The 18,947-nt window shown below is 52.9% G+C and overlaps 8 protein-coding genes across 8 annotated transcripts; 5 read left to right on the top strand and 3 right to left on the bottom strand.

Annotated features, from left to right (window-relative positions):
* Nucleotides 1-90: 90 nt before the first annotated feature.
* HMPREF1541_09251 (uncharacterized protein) lies at nucleotides 91-550 on the top strand (the record flags this gene model as incomplete). The annotated part of the gene is made up of 2 exons (XM_008713926.1): nucleotides 91-338; nucleotides 385-550. The coding sequence occupies 2 exons, from the start codon at nucleotides 91-93 to the stop codon at nucleotides 548-550; spliced, it is 414 nt and encodes a 137-aa protein (XP_008712148.1).
* A 74-nt stretch (nucleotides 551-624) lies between these two features.
* HMPREF1541_09250 (uncharacterized protein) lies at nucleotides 625-1,766 on the bottom strand (the record flags this gene model as incomplete). Its single annotated transcript, XM_008713925.1, has 2 exons — nucleotides 625-1,427; nucleotides 1,475-1,766. The coding sequence occupies 2 exons, from the start codon at nucleotides 1,764-1,766 to the stop codon at nucleotides 625-627; spliced, it is 1,095 nt and encodes a 364-aa protein (XP_008712147.1).
* Nucleotides 1,767-2,012: 246 nt separating this feature from the next.
* Nucleotides 2,013-2,301, top strand: HMPREF1541_09249 (uncharacterized protein; the record flags this gene model as incomplete). Its single annotated transcript, XM_008713924.1, has 3 exons — nucleotides 2,013-2,036; nucleotides 2,084-2,132; nucleotides 2,186-2,301. The coding sequence occupies 3 exons, from the start codon at nucleotides 2,013-2,015 to the stop codon at nucleotides 2,299-2,301; spliced, it is 189 nt and encodes a 62-aa protein (XP_008712146.1).
* Nucleotides 2,302-2,965: 664 nt separating this feature from the next.
* HMPREF1541_09248 (uncharacterized protein) lies at nucleotides 2,966-4,342 on the top strand (the record flags this gene model as incomplete). Its single annotated transcript, XM_008713923.1, has 2 exons — nucleotides 2,966-3,373; nucleotides 3,458-4,342. 2 exons carry the CDS (start codon nucleotides 2,966-2,968, stop codon nucleotides 4,340-4,342), a joined length of 1,293 nt encoding a protein of 430 aa, XP_008712145.1.
* Nucleotides 4,343-6,855: 2,513 nt separating this feature from the next.
* On the bottom strand, nucleotides 6,856-8,551 carry HMPREF1541_09247 (uncharacterized protein; the record flags this gene model as incomplete). Its single annotated transcript, XM_008713922.1, has 4 exons — nucleotides 6,856-7,655; nucleotides 7,712-8,287; nucleotides 8,342-8,411; nucleotides 8,465-8,551. 4 exons carry the CDS (start codon nucleotides 8,549-8,551, stop codon nucleotides 6,856-6,858), a joined length of 1,533 nt encoding a protein of 510 aa, XP_008712144.1.
* A 1,097-nt stretch (nucleotides 8,552-9,648) lies between these two features.
* Nucleotides 9,649-11,625, bottom strand: HMPREF1541_09246 (translation factor GUF1, mitochondrial; the record flags this gene model as incomplete). The annotated part of the gene is made up of 1 exon (XM_008713921.1): nucleotides 9,649-11,625. The coding sequence occupies one exon, from the start codon at nucleotides 11,623-11,625 to the stop codon at nucleotides 9,649-9,651; it is 1,977 nt and encodes a 658-aa protein (XP_008712143.1).
* Nucleotides 11,626-11,842: 217 nt separating this feature from the next.
* HMPREF1541_09245 (uncharacterized protein) lies at nucleotides 11,843-12,566 on the top strand (the record flags this gene model as incomplete). The annotated part of the gene is made up of 2 exons (XM_008713920.1): nucleotides 11,843-11,920; nucleotides 11,967-12,566. The coding sequence occupies 2 exons, from the start codon at nucleotides 11,843-11,845 to the stop codon at nucleotides 12,564-12,566; spliced, it is 678 nt and encodes a 225-aa protein (XP_008712142.1).
* Nucleotides 12,567-13,057: 491 nt separating this feature from the next.
* On the top strand, nucleotides 13,058-17,977 carry HMPREF1541_09244 (uncharacterized protein; the record flags this gene model as incomplete). The annotated part of the gene is made up of 3 exons (XM_008713919.1): nucleotides 13,058-13,155; nucleotides 13,203-13,434; nucleotides 13,514-17,977. The coding sequence occupies 3 exons, from the start codon at nucleotides 13,058-13,060 to the stop codon at nucleotides 17,975-17,977; spliced, it is 4,794 nt and encodes a 1,597-aa protein (XP_008712141.1).
* Between the last annotated feature and the right edge of the window lie 970 nt (nucleotides 17,978-18,947).

Here is an 18,947-nt window from a genome sequence, read left to right as displayed (position 1 = left end):
CGGCTTGTGACGCGAATCTCTGAGGCCAGGGGGAAAAGGAAGGATCAAGGGCGGCAGCCGGAGCAAGAAACGTCTGCAGCCCGCATTAAAATGGCACCACCCGAACACCAGTTCCCCGTTAGCGAACTCGAGCAGCGCGTGCATTTTGTCACGAAGAATTTCAAGGAGAAGAGCAGGAAGCTACCGAAGGACTTTGATCTGAAAAAGGATTGCGAGTTGTACGAGCTCGTGCAGTACAGCTGCACGACCGGCAAGCAGTTGCGCGATCAGGAGCTTGCAAACCCGAACCGTAAGAAAGCTGGTATTGAGTGCCATCCTTTTGTGCGGCTGTTCAGACGGTGAGATTGCGCTTGCATAGTTGGTCTAGCTTGCTAACGGACACAGGTGTGGCAAAGGCGACGAGATGTTTCACGTTGAGACTACGGCATGGGAAGGCCAATATGCATGGAAGCCGAAGAGAGTGCTCGAAGAAGACGTCGGGACCACCGAAACTACAAGCACACGCGATCGTGCCGATCAGGAAGGAAAATGGTTCTGGTCCAAGAAGTGAACATGAGCCTCCGGGTATCATAATATGTTCCAAAGCCACAACGCCCTCGCTATGCCGCAAAGTAAAAAGCAAGATCACAGCTCCATTACATCGACATCAGCGTACCGGTCGCGCGCCTTTGAGGTAGTAAGTGGAGGGGGGAGGGTGTCATATGCCTTCTCCTTTCCCTTTGCCTTGTCAGTCGCAGTCTCGGCCGTATTGCTTTTATCATCAGCGCGCAGCCGTTTCTGCGCCAGGCCCTCGTCCGGCATGCGATACGACTTTTCTGAAGTCACGATTGGGCCTAGCTCGAAGCCGTCCGATTCCGCCTTCAGCAGGTCGCGCATTGTGTCTTCAAATAACTCCGCTTCAGTGGCCTTTGGCTGGGTCTTCTTCTGTCGCTTGCCCACCTGGCTCGATACCGCCTGCCTGTGCGTGTCAGGGTCAACCGGGTGTGTTGCATCGAGCTTGACTGCGCCAGCCAGTCTGCGAAGGGCTTGCTCGCCAAGTTTACCTTCCTCGGTGGCCAACTCTCGGATTCGTCTTGAGTCGGTCTCGCGAATGGCAAAAACTGCAGTGTCTTTGTATGTATGCGCCGAAGGCAGTGGTGGGAGAAAGGACGGGTTGGGGTGGAACTTCGTTAAGGCGGTCTGGCCACCAAGATCTGGTCCTAGCAGAGCTGCTGGCATATCGACATGGTTGTGAAACGGGTCGTCTGGCGGAGGTGTGGGAAGGAGGCGAGGATTGATTTCTGGTTGCGTCCGATACGCTTTCAGTTGATCATCGAGTCGCGGAACGTCCAGTGCATAGATAGCGCTCTCGAAGTCTGTAGCTATAGGCGCATTGCGTCGGGCAGCTGTCATCGATCGTCGGACTTTTGAGCAGAACTTGAGGATGTCTGGATATGTCAGTGCAAAGCCCACGCATGGTGTAATGTAGTTATACATTCTTGAATCGCATCGTGGAAGGCTGTTAATGCCAATGCCTCAATGACAGGATCGTATATCTCTCTTTTCAGTCCCTCTTCCTCAATGATCGTCTTGATAGCATTGAAAAGCAATTTTTCGGCTGTCTCGGGGTCTACGAACGCGGGCTCTCGCGACTCGATAGGCTGATCCAGTGGGAGAAAGCGGTGCTGATGATGGTAAGGCCGCCGCGGTCGCTTTGCTTTATGGCCATCATCAGGCGCATCAACCGGCCTCTTTGGCGACGGCTCTCTCACAGCCGCATCTGCCATTGTTGCTTGGAAGGCGCAGTGAAGTACTGAAGTGTCGATGGGTGGCATGATCTTTGGCAGTTTGCGGTTTAGCTCAGCTGCCAGAGCGCCAAGGCTGCGCTTTCCGACCTCAGATTCAAGTCAGAGCTCCCCTCTTATACCTCTACCTCCTCACACCACTACCTCATAGTTCCCGACTACCGACTGGGAGACTTCAGCTGCATCGAGACAGCTCTACGACCCTCGAGGACTTCACTCGCCGCGACCATGCCGGTCAAACCGATCACTGGAGTACGCATCCCCGGTCGCAGCAGAGAAGGAGCTAACAACCTCGATAGATGCTCCGTCGGGGCCTGGTCCTTGATCTAGCAATTGCTGGCGGCCTAGGTATGGCTGTTCGCTTCCGGATCCATTGTATTTGCTAAGCTTGAGGCCACTAGGTACCACCTTCGGCTATCTTTGGTGGTATGGATATCACCTCCCTCGCGTCCGGGCTCGCGATCAATTCTATGCCAAGTTGGAGGACCAGAGAGCGCGTGAGGCTGGCTTCTCATAAACCACGAAACACAATGAAAACGGCAAAAAAAGATCTGCGCACGGAAACCCTGCAGAACGAGTGTACATATGGTTAGAAGACAGGCGGCATATCCAAGGAAAATGAGGAACAATTCTCACTGAAGTTTGGCGAACCACATCTTATTACCCCCACCCGACTCACGGCTATATCGCAAGCTTCGCTACAGGCGGAGGTCAGTTCCCTCCCGAATTCCCCGTCGACCTCTCCCTGACTCCGTCAATCTGTTTCTCCTTGCAATTCCCAAAGAACTTTCTGCACATTCCCATGCAATTTTCTGTCCTCACATCATCGGCTTGCGAAATGCATCTTGCTTTGGACTTTGAGATAGCGGAATCTGGCTACATATTGCATGGAGGCTAATGATTCATTTGCCAAGACCAGAGCAGGTAAGTCGTTCTTACTCGTGCCTCACTTGTAACTCGCTGCAGCTTCCAGCAGTCTCATGATTTACCAACTGCCTTCAATTTTGTTCGCACCCCCATTCACATGCTTCTCGGGGGGGTGTCGACCTCATCCTACTTGCCACCGGCTGAATTTCCTCCTGCCAGACCTACCCTCCACCTCGCCTACACCTTAACCTGATGTAATGTTCACATCGCGACTCCCTCACCAACAAACGCCTATGGTCCAACATATCATCAAGATGGAGACCAACTCGAGCGTTGCACCCCTGAGTTCCTTGCCGAGTCCAGGTACTTCTGGTCCTGCCACGCCTCCGTATCTCGTCAACGAAATTGCTTCGGATCCCTATGCGTCACCTGACTTTTCTTCGCAGCCGAGCTCTCAGGAGCTTAAGCAGCCCAAGGCTATCGCGTTCCTCTACGACACCATTGTCATCGACGACGACGATGATGATGCTGACGATGCCTCTTTTCCGGAGCCCGCTGTGCAGAAGCCTCGAGCCAAGAAGCGCAAGATTGACTCCGACACTGCAAACCAATCTGAATTCTACCGCCAAGGACCTGCCCTACCCGCCAGCCTTCCTCCCAACATTGCCCATCTGATCCGTGGCTATCAAACGGCCAATAAATGCACGGCGATCCCCAACGAGGTCAGTTCACTGTGATGAGGGTCAACGAAAGAGAGCAATAGACGACCCCTTTCTATTACGCCTTGAGTACTGATCGTACGACAGATCTACTGCGTTCAAGTCCAAAGAATCTTCAAGATTATCGACAAAGTCACAAAGAAGGCCACCAAAGAAGCTGTGTACTTCCACGCTCAGACTGGTCAACGACTCCACATCGACGCCTTCGCTCTCGAGTGGATGAGAAAAGATGAAAAGAAGGGCTCCGAGCGCCTCATTGTCGCTAGTGGGGTTCCTTTGCATGAGCCCGTCGCGCTTGCTCGCACCAAACCTTACAGCAATGAGTTCAGAGCATGGGGAGGCGTAAATGACGATCCCTCAACCCAGGCCATCGTCGTCAGAAAGCTGATACAGATTGACGACGCTGGCAGCTCCCCAATCTCTCACGTAACCTTATCTTCAGGAGAAAGCGGCCAGCACGGTATCGGCCAGACTATTGGATACCGATCTGCAATTGCAACCGGGTCTGCAAACGTCAATCCATTGACACTCTCTCGTGGTGGTTGTACGACCTCACTAAAGAGTGATTCGACCCTCAATTTGGCCCCACAATCAACAGGCGGCCTTTGGACATCAACTGTGCTCGATGCCACCTTCACAGAGCGAGCCACGCACACACTGTTCCACTTCAAAAGTAACTTTGGCGACGCAGTCCGCATCCGAGACGCTCTAAAGTGTCCTACTTATCAGAGTCTCTTCATCAATGCAGTTGTCGGAGGGGTCATCAGTGAAGACGATCCTGTTCCTATTCTCAGTTGTTCGATGACCCTCACCGATGCCTCAAAGCATCGACAAGTGGTCGCAGACGAGCAGGACTTCAGGGAAATGGTCGAAATCGTCATGCACGATCGCGCCTGGCGAGGTGATGCAGAGAACTGTATCATTCAAGTGAGCAAGTTCAATAGTGCTTCAAGCACGCGATCAAGAGCATAGCAACGTCAACTAATCGTGGGGAGACCATTCGTGAAAGTGGTCCAAGATCATAAGTAAGTGGTGGGGCGCTCAGTGTCAGAGACTCGATTCAAGGATCGATGTTTTCATGATGTCGGGCATGCTTCGAATGGCGAGATTGCACAAGTAGCTTCGCAAGGCGAATTTGAGGCAGCAATGATATGAAACACATCGGCAGCACGGGGTCTGCCCAACATATAACGCGTCAGTGCGTTAGAATGCTGGTCCAAATCAACTCTCGAGGTAAACTGGTGTAACGCTGAACGTGGGTTCTTAGATGCAACCGCTATTCAACTTCGAGGAATCAGATCACTGACGAATGTTACACCTAGCTGCGTATTTGTCTATCCCACTAGATATGGCTGAGTCATTTTGAGCCAAAGTATCCTGCTACTAGTCTTCGTCGATAACATTCAATGTGTCCGTCATCAGGAATAGCACGAAACTCACAGTCTCATCTGCAGATAAGTTCACTGCTCTGATGAATTTTGCTGTCTCCCACATTTGAGACTCATCTCAATAGCGCATGGGTTCTGTGTTTTAAGTGAATAATGCCTGTCCGAATCTACGGTCTATTGACTACTTATATCGCACCAGATCCTGTACAGTCTTACACTCTGACCAATTTCCCGGCCTCTTTACTGTAAGACTCGTATAGTACGTTGTACTAGCTTACTCCCCCACATGAGCAAGGAGGACGACGTTCGCATAGACTCGCCCAGGTCAAATTCCACAACCCAGAAATCCAGCAGGTCAGCATGCGGGTATGTAACAATGGTCGCGGTATGAAATTGGCTGACGGCTGCATGCAGAACCAAACTCAGGATTCGCCGCTACCCGAGAAGCCACCAGTGGACCTAGTCCAGCAGATTCAAGCTGTCAGCGACAATGAACAACTTCTTCAGCAGCTATCTTTCCGACAGGATGCGCTCGCGAAGTTTGTCGAACGCTATGGCCGTCATGGGCGGTGGAAGTCCAAGAACTCAATCGAGCCAGTGAGCGTCAGAATGTATCCTTTCTCTGCCTTTGACATCAAATTACTGGACCCTCAGCACAAAGGCGTGCGCCGCGTATTGTTAGCCAGAGTACAAGGACAGCCTGGACTTGCCATTATCGGTCGGCCCTTACGACGAAAAGCGGATATATTCGTTTTGTGAGAGGGCCCGAAAAGGGGCTGTACGCAAGTGGCTGGAGAAGTCATACAGTTCTTGAGCAACAACCTAGACGCCACTAGAGCTCACCCTCCTAAACTAAGTCTGATCGTGACGCTCCGCCTTCCGTCTAGTCACAGAGGTAAGTTCTACACGCACAGATCTTTACCAAGCCTCCACCTAATCACCGCACTAGGAGAAGGTCATGGATCTGCTGCTGCTACTGCACAAAATACGTTCATTGGTGGGACACTAAGGCGCTCACTACGCAAACGAAGGCGTGTCGATTATAGCCCAGGTAAACATTCTGATCTTCAGTCTTAACACCTGCTCCTGCTGGGGAAGAAGAGTATGAATGGATTCAAGATACCGAATCCGATCTTGAGGATGGCCATGACCATGATCATGACAACAACTCAATTGACAGCACGATCACAGACATTACACTCAATGTCGTCACGAATACTCACCGAGATTGCGAGCATGGCGAGACAATGTCCCCTCGTGCCATAACACAACCACCTTTAGACACAGCCACAAATCCAGTTCAAAGAGGCACTCAGGCGGTCTATGCGCCAGGGCCAATATCTAAAGATCAGTCTAGGATGGTAATAGATCTCACAGCGGAACCAGAGGACAGCAAGGTCCCTACTCTGAGCGATGGTGATGCTCTTGTTCGTCCACCTATACCTTCCACCGCAGCACCCGGGCAGCAACCACCTTCAGCAGCTGCTCCAACTACCGAGTTTGATCTTGGTGCTGTCGAGATCCACTTCATTGGCGTCTACAGGCGAGTCAAGCGTCTAGCGGTGTGCCGCAGCTCAGCCGATGTATGGAAGCAATCTGCGGCAGCCCGCGCGCTCGAATCGAGCGCCGATGATCGAAACCTGACTGCACGTATTCAGATCGAGCCGGCCATGGAAACTGTCATGGTCAAGCATGATGACGAAGACTTCGAGGGGATTATTGAGATGGTTCGGTACCGCTGGCGGGAAGGCCTCGCAATTGAGCCGGTCGAGATTACAATTAATTGAGATCCATAGGCGGATCTGCCTAATGTTGGTATGCTAAACATAGTGGACTACCAAGACCCCCCATGAGCTGGTGAGGTTGAATGCACGAATCTGGGGACAAGGTCGTTGCGATGCACGATACCTTAGCAAACGAACTTGGTCAGCATTAGATATACACGAGCTTTGGCGCCGCAGTCTCTTTCTACCGATAAAGACTTCGATATTTCTAAAAAGCAAGTAGAGGAATGACAAACGAGCAGGAGCTCTGTATCATATTTCTTGGTTTAGAAAGAAAAGCAGAGATCACAAAGTTCTGTATTTCTCAGCCCGCTCAGTCTTTCGTTGCGCGATCTGCATCTGCGAGCACAGCCTCAAAAACCTCCATGTTCAACCCCGTCCAGTTCTTCCTCGCCCAAGCGAACCAGGTGACTGCCGCAAATATCCAGACGCCCACGTTGATGGGCAGAGCATAATTCATGTAATCACTGGTAATGGGCAGATAGTTGGGAAATACAGTGAAGGTCCCGACCCACGCGGTATAGACCATTGCCGCCACATTGACAGGCCATCCCCAACGCCCGAGCGACCAGCCGGCATCCTCAACACGCCCCTGAGATCGAGCGTAGATCATGCAGCCGATGGCGATGAAGTACGACTGGAAGAGGCCGAAGGTACCGAGGGAGATGACGACACCGATGGCAACTGCGCTGGCGAGGTTGAGGAGCAGTAGCACTGCCACGATGAAGATGGACAGCCAGAGAGATCGGACAGGCACGCGGTATCTGCTGTCGACGTAGCCGAACCATTGGGGCAGGGCACCGTCGCGAGACCACGCCCAGGTCAGGCGGGAAGTGGATGCGATGCAGCCAAGGAAGACGGCGATGACTGTGATCATAAAGCAGCCAATCATTGCGGACCCGGCGCGGACGGAGCCGGTGGCGTTGATGACGATGGGAACGAGGCCGTAGTATGCGTTTAGGACGTCGTCGACGGGGCCGAGGAAGAAGAGGTAGACGATGGTCATGGCGAATGCGAGGCCGCTGTTGAGGCAGATGCTCAGAAACATAGCCCGGGGAACGGCATGGCGAGCCCGGCGGACTTCTTCGGACATGTGGATGGCGCCGTCAAAGCCTGTGTCACGGAGGTTAGCTGAAGATAGGGGAGCGTTGCGCAGGTGTGCCTTTTACCAACAAAGCCCCAAGTGATGAGGATGATGCCTAGGTTGAACGAGACAAAATCGTTCTCCCAGCCTGATAGATTCGCCTTTTCGAAGAAAACAAAGTCTGCTGTGTTTCGTTGTCCGAGGGAGGCGAACACCGCAACGAAAACGATGAAGAGAATGATGTGCATCAGTCCAGCAGCCATTTCCACCCATGGGATAACCCAGAAAGCGAATTGATTCAGCAATCCAAGGACAAGGAGGAATCCATACATGATAAGGAGGACGTGCCAGGATCTTGACACGTAATCGGGATATTGGACGGTCACCAGGGTTGTGATGATGTTGCCAATGACATTGGCGGTTCCAGCAGTGATAGCGATCCAGGAGAACCAGGTAACCCATCCTTGCACCCAGGTAATAGGTCGGCGGAGTCGTTCAGGTGCATAGTAGTGTGTCCACACGTACTGGGCCCCAGCTATGGGTTGCACTGATGCCATCTCGGATATCGAGGCGACCTGGCAGAGTGTACCGGGAATGATGATGAAGAAGCCCCATACCATGGCTCGAGGACCGCCGTTGTAGAAGATTACTCCAATGTTTGCTACGAGACTGTCAGCATTCTAGAGCGGAGCCACCGGGTAGATATGCGTCTTACTTCCCATAGCCTCCCAGCTGTTCATGAAGGTCAAAGCGAAGAAGAACATTTGTGCATGGGAGAAGACTTTCTGTGCTGGCTGTCAGTCATCATTTTCACAAAGTCAGTGCTGGATGTACATACTCGCACACGGGTTGTGGTATTTGGTCGCACGTGTGATGTCTCGACTGCCTCACGACTGCCAGTGGCCGCCTTCTCTCCGACGATCATGTCTGCTGTCTTAGGATGTGACGATGTGAAGCGGTTCGGTGTAGACGCTGTGTCTACTCAGCCACGATAGATACGCACCAGGTGCATGAGAGCGGGATGATGAAGCAGAGTAAAAGTGGAAGCTTCTGCCCGAGAGCTCGAAGGAACCAAGGACGTGCTGCCCGCGATGACTGCGATCCATCACAATCGAAGTACGAGTCGCCCACGGCAGGACCATCGCGGGCTTTGAGAGAAGTACCGGTCCTCGCTTGCAATTCGCTCTGGCAAAGCTCAGCAACTCGCTAAGCGGAAGGTAGCTGTAACTGACTCCGCTGCATCGATGTCCTGTTGAGCTCTTGGCCTGCTGATCGCTTGTTCCGCTAGTTCTTTGACGGATGCGTGTGGTGCATGATCCTGCCCCGCATGCAGCGAGTGAGATCGATATATCTGTCTGTTGACGATGATCAAGATCACTTGTCGGGTTCCTGGTAATGCGTACTTGAGCGGTGACCACGCGTAAAGCGTGCTTCTTTCACTCTTACTGGAGCATAATGTGCGTGCAATCGCATTGAAAGGACGCATCCAATGGCGGGATAGTCCTTGAAGGTTTCATGCAGCCCATCGCTGCACAATCCCGGGACACTTGCCAGGTCAGCACGATCGACTGTGTGCCGTGTCATGTTACTTTCGCTAAAGTACCAAGGAACCTGTTGAGCCACGCCTTTGTACGGAGTACCAAAGTGCAGGAGTCTCGTTGGCCAAGAGGAGGCTTCAACGGATCACCCTGGTCGAGCGACATCAAGTGAACAGGTGTTGCATTTGTAATCGACGACACATGCCGCTCCGCCCATGAGCAAGGGCAATATGGCAATATCTACGTTCAGACATCTCGGAGGACCCAGGGATTTCAGGAGCTCTTCGTATTCCGATCAGCGGTAGATCGCCGCTGGGGTCATCCGCGGCGCTGCGGACCGCAACCTACGCCTAGGCCCTGGCGATGAATCAGTAACAACCTTAGCATCAACATCAGTCAATCGTGGACAGCTCTATTCGGCACGATCTGTTCATATCTTACATATCTAGAAACATACCTTCGGTACATCGTTAGCCACCCCCGTCTACTTGGCCAGGAAAGCCTGAAATGCTTTATGCTCAATAACCACATTGCCGACAGCCTTCAGCTTCCGTCTTCCCTCCTTCTGCTTTTCGAGCAACTTCCGTCTTCTCGTAATGTCACTGGCGTGCAACTTCTGCAACACATCTTTCCTGAAGGGCTTCAACGACTCTCGTGCCACAATCTGCCGTCCCACAGCTGCCTGGATCACGACTTCAAACATCTGTCGGTCCACGTGTTCCTTGAACTTCTCCACCCACTGTTTGCCTGTATGTCGCACCTGAGAGTGGTGCATGATGCGCGAGACAGCGTCAACAGGCTCCTTGTTGACAAGAAGCTGAAGCTTGACGATATGTGAGGGTTTGTAGCCAGCTTCTTCGTAGTCGAGGGTGGCGTACCCCTTTGTGGATGATTTGAGCTTGCCGAAAAAGTCATCCACCAGCTGTGCGAGAGGCAAGTTGTATTTAAGGATTACTTGCGCCGAGGTGAAATATTCCAGGGCCTTCTGCTCGCCGCGGTTGGACTCGCACAGCTCAATAACTTTGCCGAGATATTCGTCCGGGAAAGTGAGAGTAGCCAGGACGTATGGCTCGAGGAGCTCTACAACATCTTTGCGCGCAACATCATCATCAGGAAATTCAGCGGGGTTGGTGATGATACGCGTCTTGCCGTCTCGGTATTTGAGTTGGAAGGGAACAGTAGGAGGCGTGATGATGATAGAAGCACCGTGCTCTTGGCGGAGGCGGTCTTCGAATACACTGCAGTGTAGGGTGCCCAGGAAACCGAGGCGGAAGCCGGCGCCAAGGGCTTGCGACGACTCCTTTTGAATGGTGACGCTACGGTCGTTCAGTAGGAGTTGGGTTATCGAGTCTTCGAAATGCTCAAATTCACCCTGGTCAACCGGGAAAGCGGCAACAAAGACCATGGGTTGAGGTTCCTCAAAGCCTGGCAGAGGTGTGACTTGCTTTTCTTGACCGACCCGCGTGTAAGTGTCACCGACTTTGGCTTCAGACGATTTCCTCATCGAGGGATTAAAATATATGTAGCCAACTTGGCCGGCGCGAAGAACCTTCTGAGGCGTTTGATCAGGGTACATGATGCCGACTTCGCCGACTATGTATTTGTTGCCTGTAGCGAAGGAGACGAGTTGGTCGCCAGCTTTGACCTGGCCGTCGAAGATGCGCACAAGAAGAATGACTCCCTTGAACGATGAATACCAGGAGTCCACGAGGAAGAGGCGGAGTGGTTTGTGATTATCACCGATCGGAGCCGGAATCTTCTCGATAACCGTTGGCAACACAGCCTCGATGTTGAGGCCTGTCTTCGCCGAGACGAGCACCGCATTGTCTGTATCAAGCTCGAACATATCCCTCATCTGCTCCAACGCACGTGGCGGATCGGCGTGGGGCAGGTCGACCTTATTGATTATTGGTAACAACTCCAGGCCCTGAGCAAAAGCGAGGTAGAAATTGGCGACAGTCTGTGCTTGGACGCCCTGACTGGCGTCTACGAGGAGGATGGCGCCTCCACAACTGACATAACTTCGAGAGACTTCGGCGCGGAAGTCCACATGACCTGGCGTGTCGACGAGATGCAGAAGATAGTCTTCGCCCTTGTATTTGTACAGCATCGAGCATGTCTGAGCTTTGACAGTGATACCTCTTTCGCGCTCCACATCCAGCTTGTCTAGGACTTGTTTGTTGGACCCCGGTTCGATGGTACCTGTGTGCTCGAGGAGCCGATCACTAAGCGTGCTCTTGCCATGATCAACGTGGGCGACGATGCAGAAGTTGCGGTAGCGCTCAACGGGAATCGCTGCGATGCGCTGCTCGAGTTCTGAAGGAGCAATGTACTTCGAGGTTCGGGCTGTTGAGGAGAAAGGTTGAGCGCATCGGAGCGTTTTACCGGCAAGTTGAAATGTGCGTGAGGGGACGCGAGAGGCCGTAGTCCTCCAGACAAAGGACTGCAGCCATGATCGCATCGGTGGTAATCATGTCCTGGTACTGGCGATGGGGTGTCGTCGACGTGACCTTTTTTGAAAGAAAGTCGGCTATCTCCTTAACTCCGGGCCCAGGAAGTCGCGTTGCCCGGCGCAACCACCAAAAGTTCCGGCTTGTCGTCTTCCCTGGACCCTGACCCCATTGCGTACTCCTCCGCACCTGCGCTCACGGCTTCTGATCAATCAAAAGGATACAAGTATGGCTGCAGACAAAAGAGAAAAGTCACAGGTGCACAAAGTTGCCCTGCAAGGTTCAGCAAAGACTGTTGCGGAATTCGTAAGTGGACGTCCTCCCTATGCTGAAACAATGTTAACGCGTGCAGTTCGAGTATTCGATCAACACCATCCTCTTCCAGCGAGGCGTGTATCCAGCCGAAGACTTCTCAGCGGTCAAGAAATATGGCCTCAACATGCTGGTATCGTCCGATGACCAAGTCAAAGCATACATCAAGAAGATCATGTCGCAGTTAAATAAATGGATGCGGCACGGCAAAATTTCGAAGTTGGTTGTGGTCATCACGAGCAAAGAGACAGGCGAGCATATAGAGCGATGGCAGTTCGATGTGCAAGTCTTCGACAAGCATGCAAAGTCGAAGTCATCGAGACGGACAGCGGACAAGGAGAACGCGGCTCCAGAAGAGGCGTTGAAGGACACCGAACCCGAGAAAACTGAATCGCAGATCCAAGAGGAGATTCAAGCGATATTCAGACAAATCACTGCCTCAGTGACCTTCCTCCCAGTTCTTGACGGAAATTGTACCTTCAACGTATTGGTGTATGCGGACGCCGACTCAGACGTGCCGATCGAATGGGGTGATAGCGATGCAAAGGAGATCAAGGATGGAGAAAAGGTCCAACTCCGGAGCTTCAGCACGGCCAACCACAAAGTCGATACCATGGTCAGCTATCGTCTTGCAGACTGAGCATTCTGGGCAAAGCATTACGAAAGCGTTGGCGTTGGCGTTGGCATCGGGTGTTGGCATTGGCGGTTTGGAGACATGATCGACGGATTGATTGACGGACAAAGCCAAAAGTCGGCACCGTCACTGTCAGACCTACGCTGGGAGCTACATGCCCTATAGAATAGGCCGATATGCGACGAAGTGCGGCGATGGGCGGGTGGCTTTCGGGGCGGATAAGGCAGCGGAGGGCGGGGCGGGCAACTAGAGTTTATAGCGGAGCCTCGCGAACACCAAATTTTTGGGGATCTGCCCGCGGTCTGCATGGTCGCCCACTTTTGAACTCGCACAACTTGCGCTCACTCTTCACGCAAACTTATTGAATGACTCACATGATAATGACCCGATAGCCCGATGCTAGATTTCTCGCAAAGTGTTCTAGCCTTCATGTCGCGACAATTGAAAGGTTTTGCGACTACCCCGCTGCCCGCGCCGCATCTTCGGTGACCTGCGCCATGGCAGCGACCGAGATCAACGTATATGTCCCTGGTGGCAAGCAGCAGGTTGCAGAGGATGCGCCAAAAGTCCTCAAAGAGTTGCAGTTCGGTGTCTTGTAAGCGATTTAACACAACCAAAAAACTGGTGACTGATAATCCGCAGTTCTGATCAGGACATCGTCAACCAGTCGTACGTCGAACTCGCCGATCGCAGAATCTTTGATCTCGACAAAGGTCGAGCCTACGCCGAATATGGACCTCTTGACATGCGCATGGGTGTGTCGGGAAAGCGTGACGAGTGCAGAACGTGTGGGCTGAAGTTGCAACACTGTAATGGTCACTTCGGCAATATCAAGCTGGTGTTACCAGTCTTCCACGTGGGATACTTCAAGAAAGTGATACAGATTTTACAGAGCATATGCAAGGCACGCAGCAGCGAAGGATTCTGGTCGACCACGCACTGACTTATTCTAGGACTGCTCATGCATTCTCCTATCCGAAACCGACCGCAGAAGATTTCTGGGCAGCATTCGTCGAGCGCAGGGCGACGATCTCAAGATCAGTAACATTGTTCGCCGAATCGCTGACCAGTGCAAGAAGGCCAAAATTTGTTTCGAGTGCGGAGCTATCAACGGCTTAGTCCGCAAAGCAGGCTCTGCCTCGCTGAAGATTACCCATGACAAGTTCAAGACCTTCAATTCCTCGACAAGAAAGGACAAATTGCTGAACATTCCACCCGAGAAGCAGGCCTATGATGCCTCATTCGACTTCGCCAAGCAATCGAATGGTGATCTGGACAAGCACTTTAAGAAGGCAATGGACGATCTGAATGCCCTAAGGACCGTCAAGCTATTCCGTCGTATCTCACAAGCAGATTGCGAACTCTTAGGTCTGAGAAAAACAAGACCCGAATCCTTCTTGTGGCTGCAAGTACCGGCACCTCCAGTCGCCATTCGCCCCTCGGTCGGCCAAGAAGGCGCAAGCACAGAAGACGACCTAACAGCTAAGTTGGGTGATATCATTGCTGCTAACAATGCGCTTCGCGATGCTTTGAAGAAGGGTGCACCCGTTCAATCGCTCATGGAGCACTGGGACTACCTCGGCTTGCAGTTAGCCATGTACATCAACAGCGACGTGCCCGGGCTTGCGAAGGCAGAGTTCGCTAAGCAGATTAGAGGTCTTGTCCAGCGACTTAAGGGAAAACAGGGTCGATTCCGTGGCAACCTATCAGGAAAGCGTGTTGACTTCTCAGGCCGTACTGTCATCTCTCCAGATCCCAACCTCAATATAGACGAGGTCGCGGTGCCCGTGCTTGTGGCAAAAAACATGACCTACCCGGAAGTCGTTAATCGCTACAACATCAAGAAGCTTCGTCAACGCGTGAGGAACGGAGCGAAGACATGGCCAGGTGCCAATTACATCTTCAAAAAGTCCACAGGTATCAAGCACAATTTGCGATTCGGCAACCGGGAACAGATGGCAACTGGTCTGCAAGACGGCGACACCGTTGAACGGCATCTGGAGGACGGAGATGTCGTGCTTTTCAATCGACAGCCCTCTTTGCACAAGCTGAGTATTCTCAGTCACTTTGTCCGAGTGAGACCTCATCGCACCTTCCGGCTCAATGAGTGCGTGTGCAATCCCTATAACGCCGACTTTGATGGAGATGAAATGAACCTCCACGTGCCACAGACAGAAGAAGCGCGCACAGAAGCTGTTCAGTTGATGGGTGTCAAGCACAACATTGTAACACCAAAGAACGGCGAGCCAATCATCTCCGCGATTCAGGACTTCATAACGGCGTCCTATCTGTTGAGTAGCCTCGATACATTCTACGACCGCAAGACCTTTGTCACTATCGTTTGCGGCATGCTAGAACCGGACACGCCTTTCGACCTCCCACTCCCCGCGATCATGAAGCCAGAAGCTTTGTGGACTGGTAAACAGGTCTTCAGTGTGCTCATCAAGCCCAACAAGAAATCCCACATTGCTGTCAACCTTGATGCTTCGTGCCGAGATCACAAGGCCTATCATGAAGGTCTGCATCGCGATCTACAAGATGATAGCTATCTGTGCATCAGAAATTCTGAAGTTATGTGCGGTCGAATGGACAAAGCTACAGTGGGATCGGGCAAGAAAAACTCACTGTTCTACATTCTTTATCGCGACTTCGGCCCTGACGCTGCTGCGAAATGCATGACCAGACTGTCGAAGCTGTGCGCTCGATGGCTTGGAAACCAGGGGTTTTCCGTTGGTATCAGCGATGTGACGCCTCCAAAAATGCTCGCTAAAATGAAGGATGACAAGATCGATGCCATTTTCAAGCAGTGCACGCAGTTTGTCATTGACTCCAAGGCGGGCAAGTTGAAGCGCAGAGCGGGAATGGACGATGCTGCCACCCTCGAAGCGGAGCAAATCCGAGTTCTATCCACGGTCAGAACAGATGTGGCAGGAGTTCTGACTTCTCAACTCAGCAAGCACAACTCACCAATGGTCATGGCACTGTCGGGTTCAAAGGGCTCAAACGTCAACGTGGCTCAGATGGCCGCGCTGCTCGGTCAGCAAGATATCGAAGGCAAGCGTGTTCAAGATGGCTTTCAGGATCGTACCCTCCCTCACTTCGTCAAGCATGAGCGCTCGCCACCATCGAAAGGCTTCGTCAGCAACAGCTTCTTCTCTGGGCTACTACCGTACGAATTTCTTTTTCACGCTGTCGGTGGCAGAGTTGGTCTTGTTGATACTGCAGTCAAGACTGCCGAAACTGGATACATGTCCAGACGGCTCATGAAGTCCTTGGAAGATTTGTCGACACAGTACGATCGAACGGTCCGAAGCTCGACATCAGATGTGGTACAATTCCGCTTTGGTGACGATGAGTTGGACCCGGTCGACATGGAAGCCAGTGCGAAGCCTGTCGACTTTGACCGCACCTATACCCATATCGAAGCAACGACTTTTGATGCCCAAGACTCTGGCCTAGACAGCGAGAAGATCATGAAAATCATGGAAGATATCCTCAAGCCAAGACGCGCTGCCTTGCAACGAGTCAATTACGATGGCAGTATCCTGCCGTATGATACGCCGAACGACACACTGACTGATCAGTATGAATCGCCCCGGGCGTTTCTGCAGACCATTCATGACTTTGTACTTGCAAAATGCAGGGCTTTCGACGCTGCCCGCGTGGAGAAGGGTCATCTGTCACTACCGTCGACATCATCTAACAGTGCATCCAAGCGAAAGCGAGAGGCTGCACAAGACGATGCTCCAGAAACCTCACCTGCTCAGTCGTCCCGGCGCGGAGGCCGTAGAGCTGCCGCCAGGACCTTGTCAAGCCCAAAGGCTACAAACAAGAAGCAGAAGATCGCTTCATCGGCCGCGTCCGAGGCTGTGCGCATGCTAGCCTCCGTACCAGCAGTCCGTGACCGTTTTGAACTTACAGCGAAGATGTCACAGCGCACCCTCGAATCATTCGTTAACGCCTGCCTCGAGAAATACGAGAGGGCGAGGGTTGAGCCGGGGCACGCCGTTGGCGCTGTGGGAGCTCAATCCATTGGAGAACCCGGTACTCAGATGACCTTGAAGACTTTTCATTTCGCTGGTGTTGCTGGTATGTCTCTGACAGCCGGTGTTCCACGTATCAAAGAAATCATCAACGCCTCCAAGGTCATCTCCACGCCCGTCATCACATGTCGTCTGGAGCGACGCAAAGACCTGTCAATTCCCGAAGGACTTGCCCGTATTGTCAAAGGTCGAATCGAGGCACTCTACCTCGAGGACATAATGTCATGGATCCAGCTATCCCACTCCCTTGGTCGAGATTCATGTCTGTACCTCAAGATCAGTCTTGATACGATTTCTGAGCTAGGCCTTGAGCTCACGATCTCAGACGTGTGCAAAGCGATTATGGACCATAAGCGCTTCAAAGGCGGCAAGGTCAGGGTGCTCACACGAGGCAGCGACGAGATCAAAATCGAGCTCCATGGCACCATCAAGTCTGGCAAGAGAGGTCAGGCCGCGAAGATCGAAGAAATGGCGCAGTCAGAGAATCTGCTGCAGCTGCAGATGCTCCGGCGGTTCCTGCCTACCATTCGGATTGCAGGCCATGAAACGGCTACTAGGGCAGTGGTTATGTCCGAGGACGACCCCATGTCGGATCAAATCAAAGCCAAGCGCGCCGAGCAAGCAGCTGTCCTTGAAGCTAGAGCAGCCCAAAAAGCTGCTGCTGCCGCCGAAGAAGCCAAAATAAAGGTCGAGCCCCCTTCGTCTCCCGAGCTCGGTAAGAAGACGGGTCGAGGCCGGGGTAAAAAGACGGCGGCGGCCTCTATTGATAACGAGACCAGCAGCGAGCCTACGATCAAAGTCGAGGACGATGCACCTGCCATTACCGCGCCCGCCCCAACCGTGGCACCACCAGCCGATGGAGGACGAGCGATTCAGATGCACAAAGTCATGGTCTCGGGCTACGGCCTGTCGCACTGCCTCTCAACACCGGGTGTAGATCCTTACCACACGTCGACAAACTCGGTCATGGAAACGATGCAAGTCCTCGGCATCGAAGCGGCGCGCACCAAGATCATCCTGGAAATCCAGGAGGTCACCAAGTCGCTGAGCATCGATCCCCGGCACATGTACCTCCTGGCGGACGTCATGACCTACAAGGGCGAGGTGCTCGGCATCACGCGGTTCGGCCTGGCCAAGATGAGCAGTTCGGTGCTGCAGCTGGCCAGCTTTGAGAAGACGGCGGACCACGTCTTCGAGGCGGGTATTGGCGGCAAGGTGGACCGCGTGAGGGGCGTGAGTGAGAGCGTCATTGTGGGCAAGACTATGGGGGTGGGCACGGGAGGTGTGTCGGTCGTGCGCGGGGTGAGGCTGTTGGAGGGCGAGATTGGTGCGAAGAAGTGTGCGTTCGAAGATGCTTGGAGAGAGGGCGTCTAGTCCGTACGGTAGTCTCTGTAGTAATGCGAAGAGGGGCGCCAACGAGACGCGTTGGTGACTTGGGGAATAACGATGACATCGCGAACGGCAAGACTTGGACGGCACCCAGACTACGCCGATCTCTCTGCCATTTGTACAAGTAGTGACTAACGTTCTGAACCGAGTCTTCGCGCCATGTGCTCAGCCAGATCTATTGGACCTACAGTACATACCATCTGAGCTTCGCCGCCAAAACGGCAACATGCTGGCTGATCATTTGCTTCCCAACGCATTCCGAATCAAGACATATCTGAGCGGCTGTATCTATCTGCCTTTTCCCATTGAAAACCAGCATCCTCTCACGCTGCTGCTGGACGTAGCAAACGTAACGGTTGTCAGCGGCATGTTCCACCTCAAACGAGAACTAGCTCAGGCTCCACGGCATGCCTGGCTTGCCTCGCATTGCGCCAGCAACTCCGCTTGGCATGCAGGAATAGCATTCAGTCAGTTGTTAGTTCGCACAAACCCTGACCTGACCCCGGGCCCCTAACAAACTGCGGCCACAGCCGCTGCAGCCGACGACCGAGCATCAAAAGCTAAACAGCGGATGAAGGACAATGCGGGAGATCGTATTCGTGGCTCTGACTTTGCGCGTGGCAGCCACCATGTTACGTTCACCTCGTAAGTCTTGTGTCTTTTCAGCTCTCGAGGTACATCGATGCGCTTGACGGAACAGACTATTGAGCCCCGCCTGGTTGAGCGGGGTTCATACAGAGCTCGGGACCTGCCGACTGGATTCCTAAGAACAGCAGTGTGGGTGGGTTGGATTAAGATTTGAAGACCTCCTAGGGTAAGGTTCTTTTTGAGTTGGATAGGCTCTTGGGGTGCGAGTTTTAGTTCCTCCTCCCCTGGTCAAGGTGTCTGTGCTTGCTGTCCTTGTGACGTTTGAGAACGACAACATGACAAGTCATCGAAGGAGGCTGCTGAGCGT

The sequence above is a fragment of the Cyphellophora europaea genome, assembly GCF_000365145.1.
Source record: "Cyphellophora europaea CBS 101466 unplaced genomic scaffold supercont1.10, whole genome shotgun sequence".
Classification (NCBI taxonomy): Eukaryota; Fungi; Ascomycota; class Eurotiomycetes; order Chaetothyriales; family Cyphellophoraceae; genus Cyphellophora; species Cyphellophora europaea.
The sequence above is the reverse complement of the archived record's forward strand: the minus strand, read 5'-3'. Positions and strand labels throughout refer to the sequence as shown.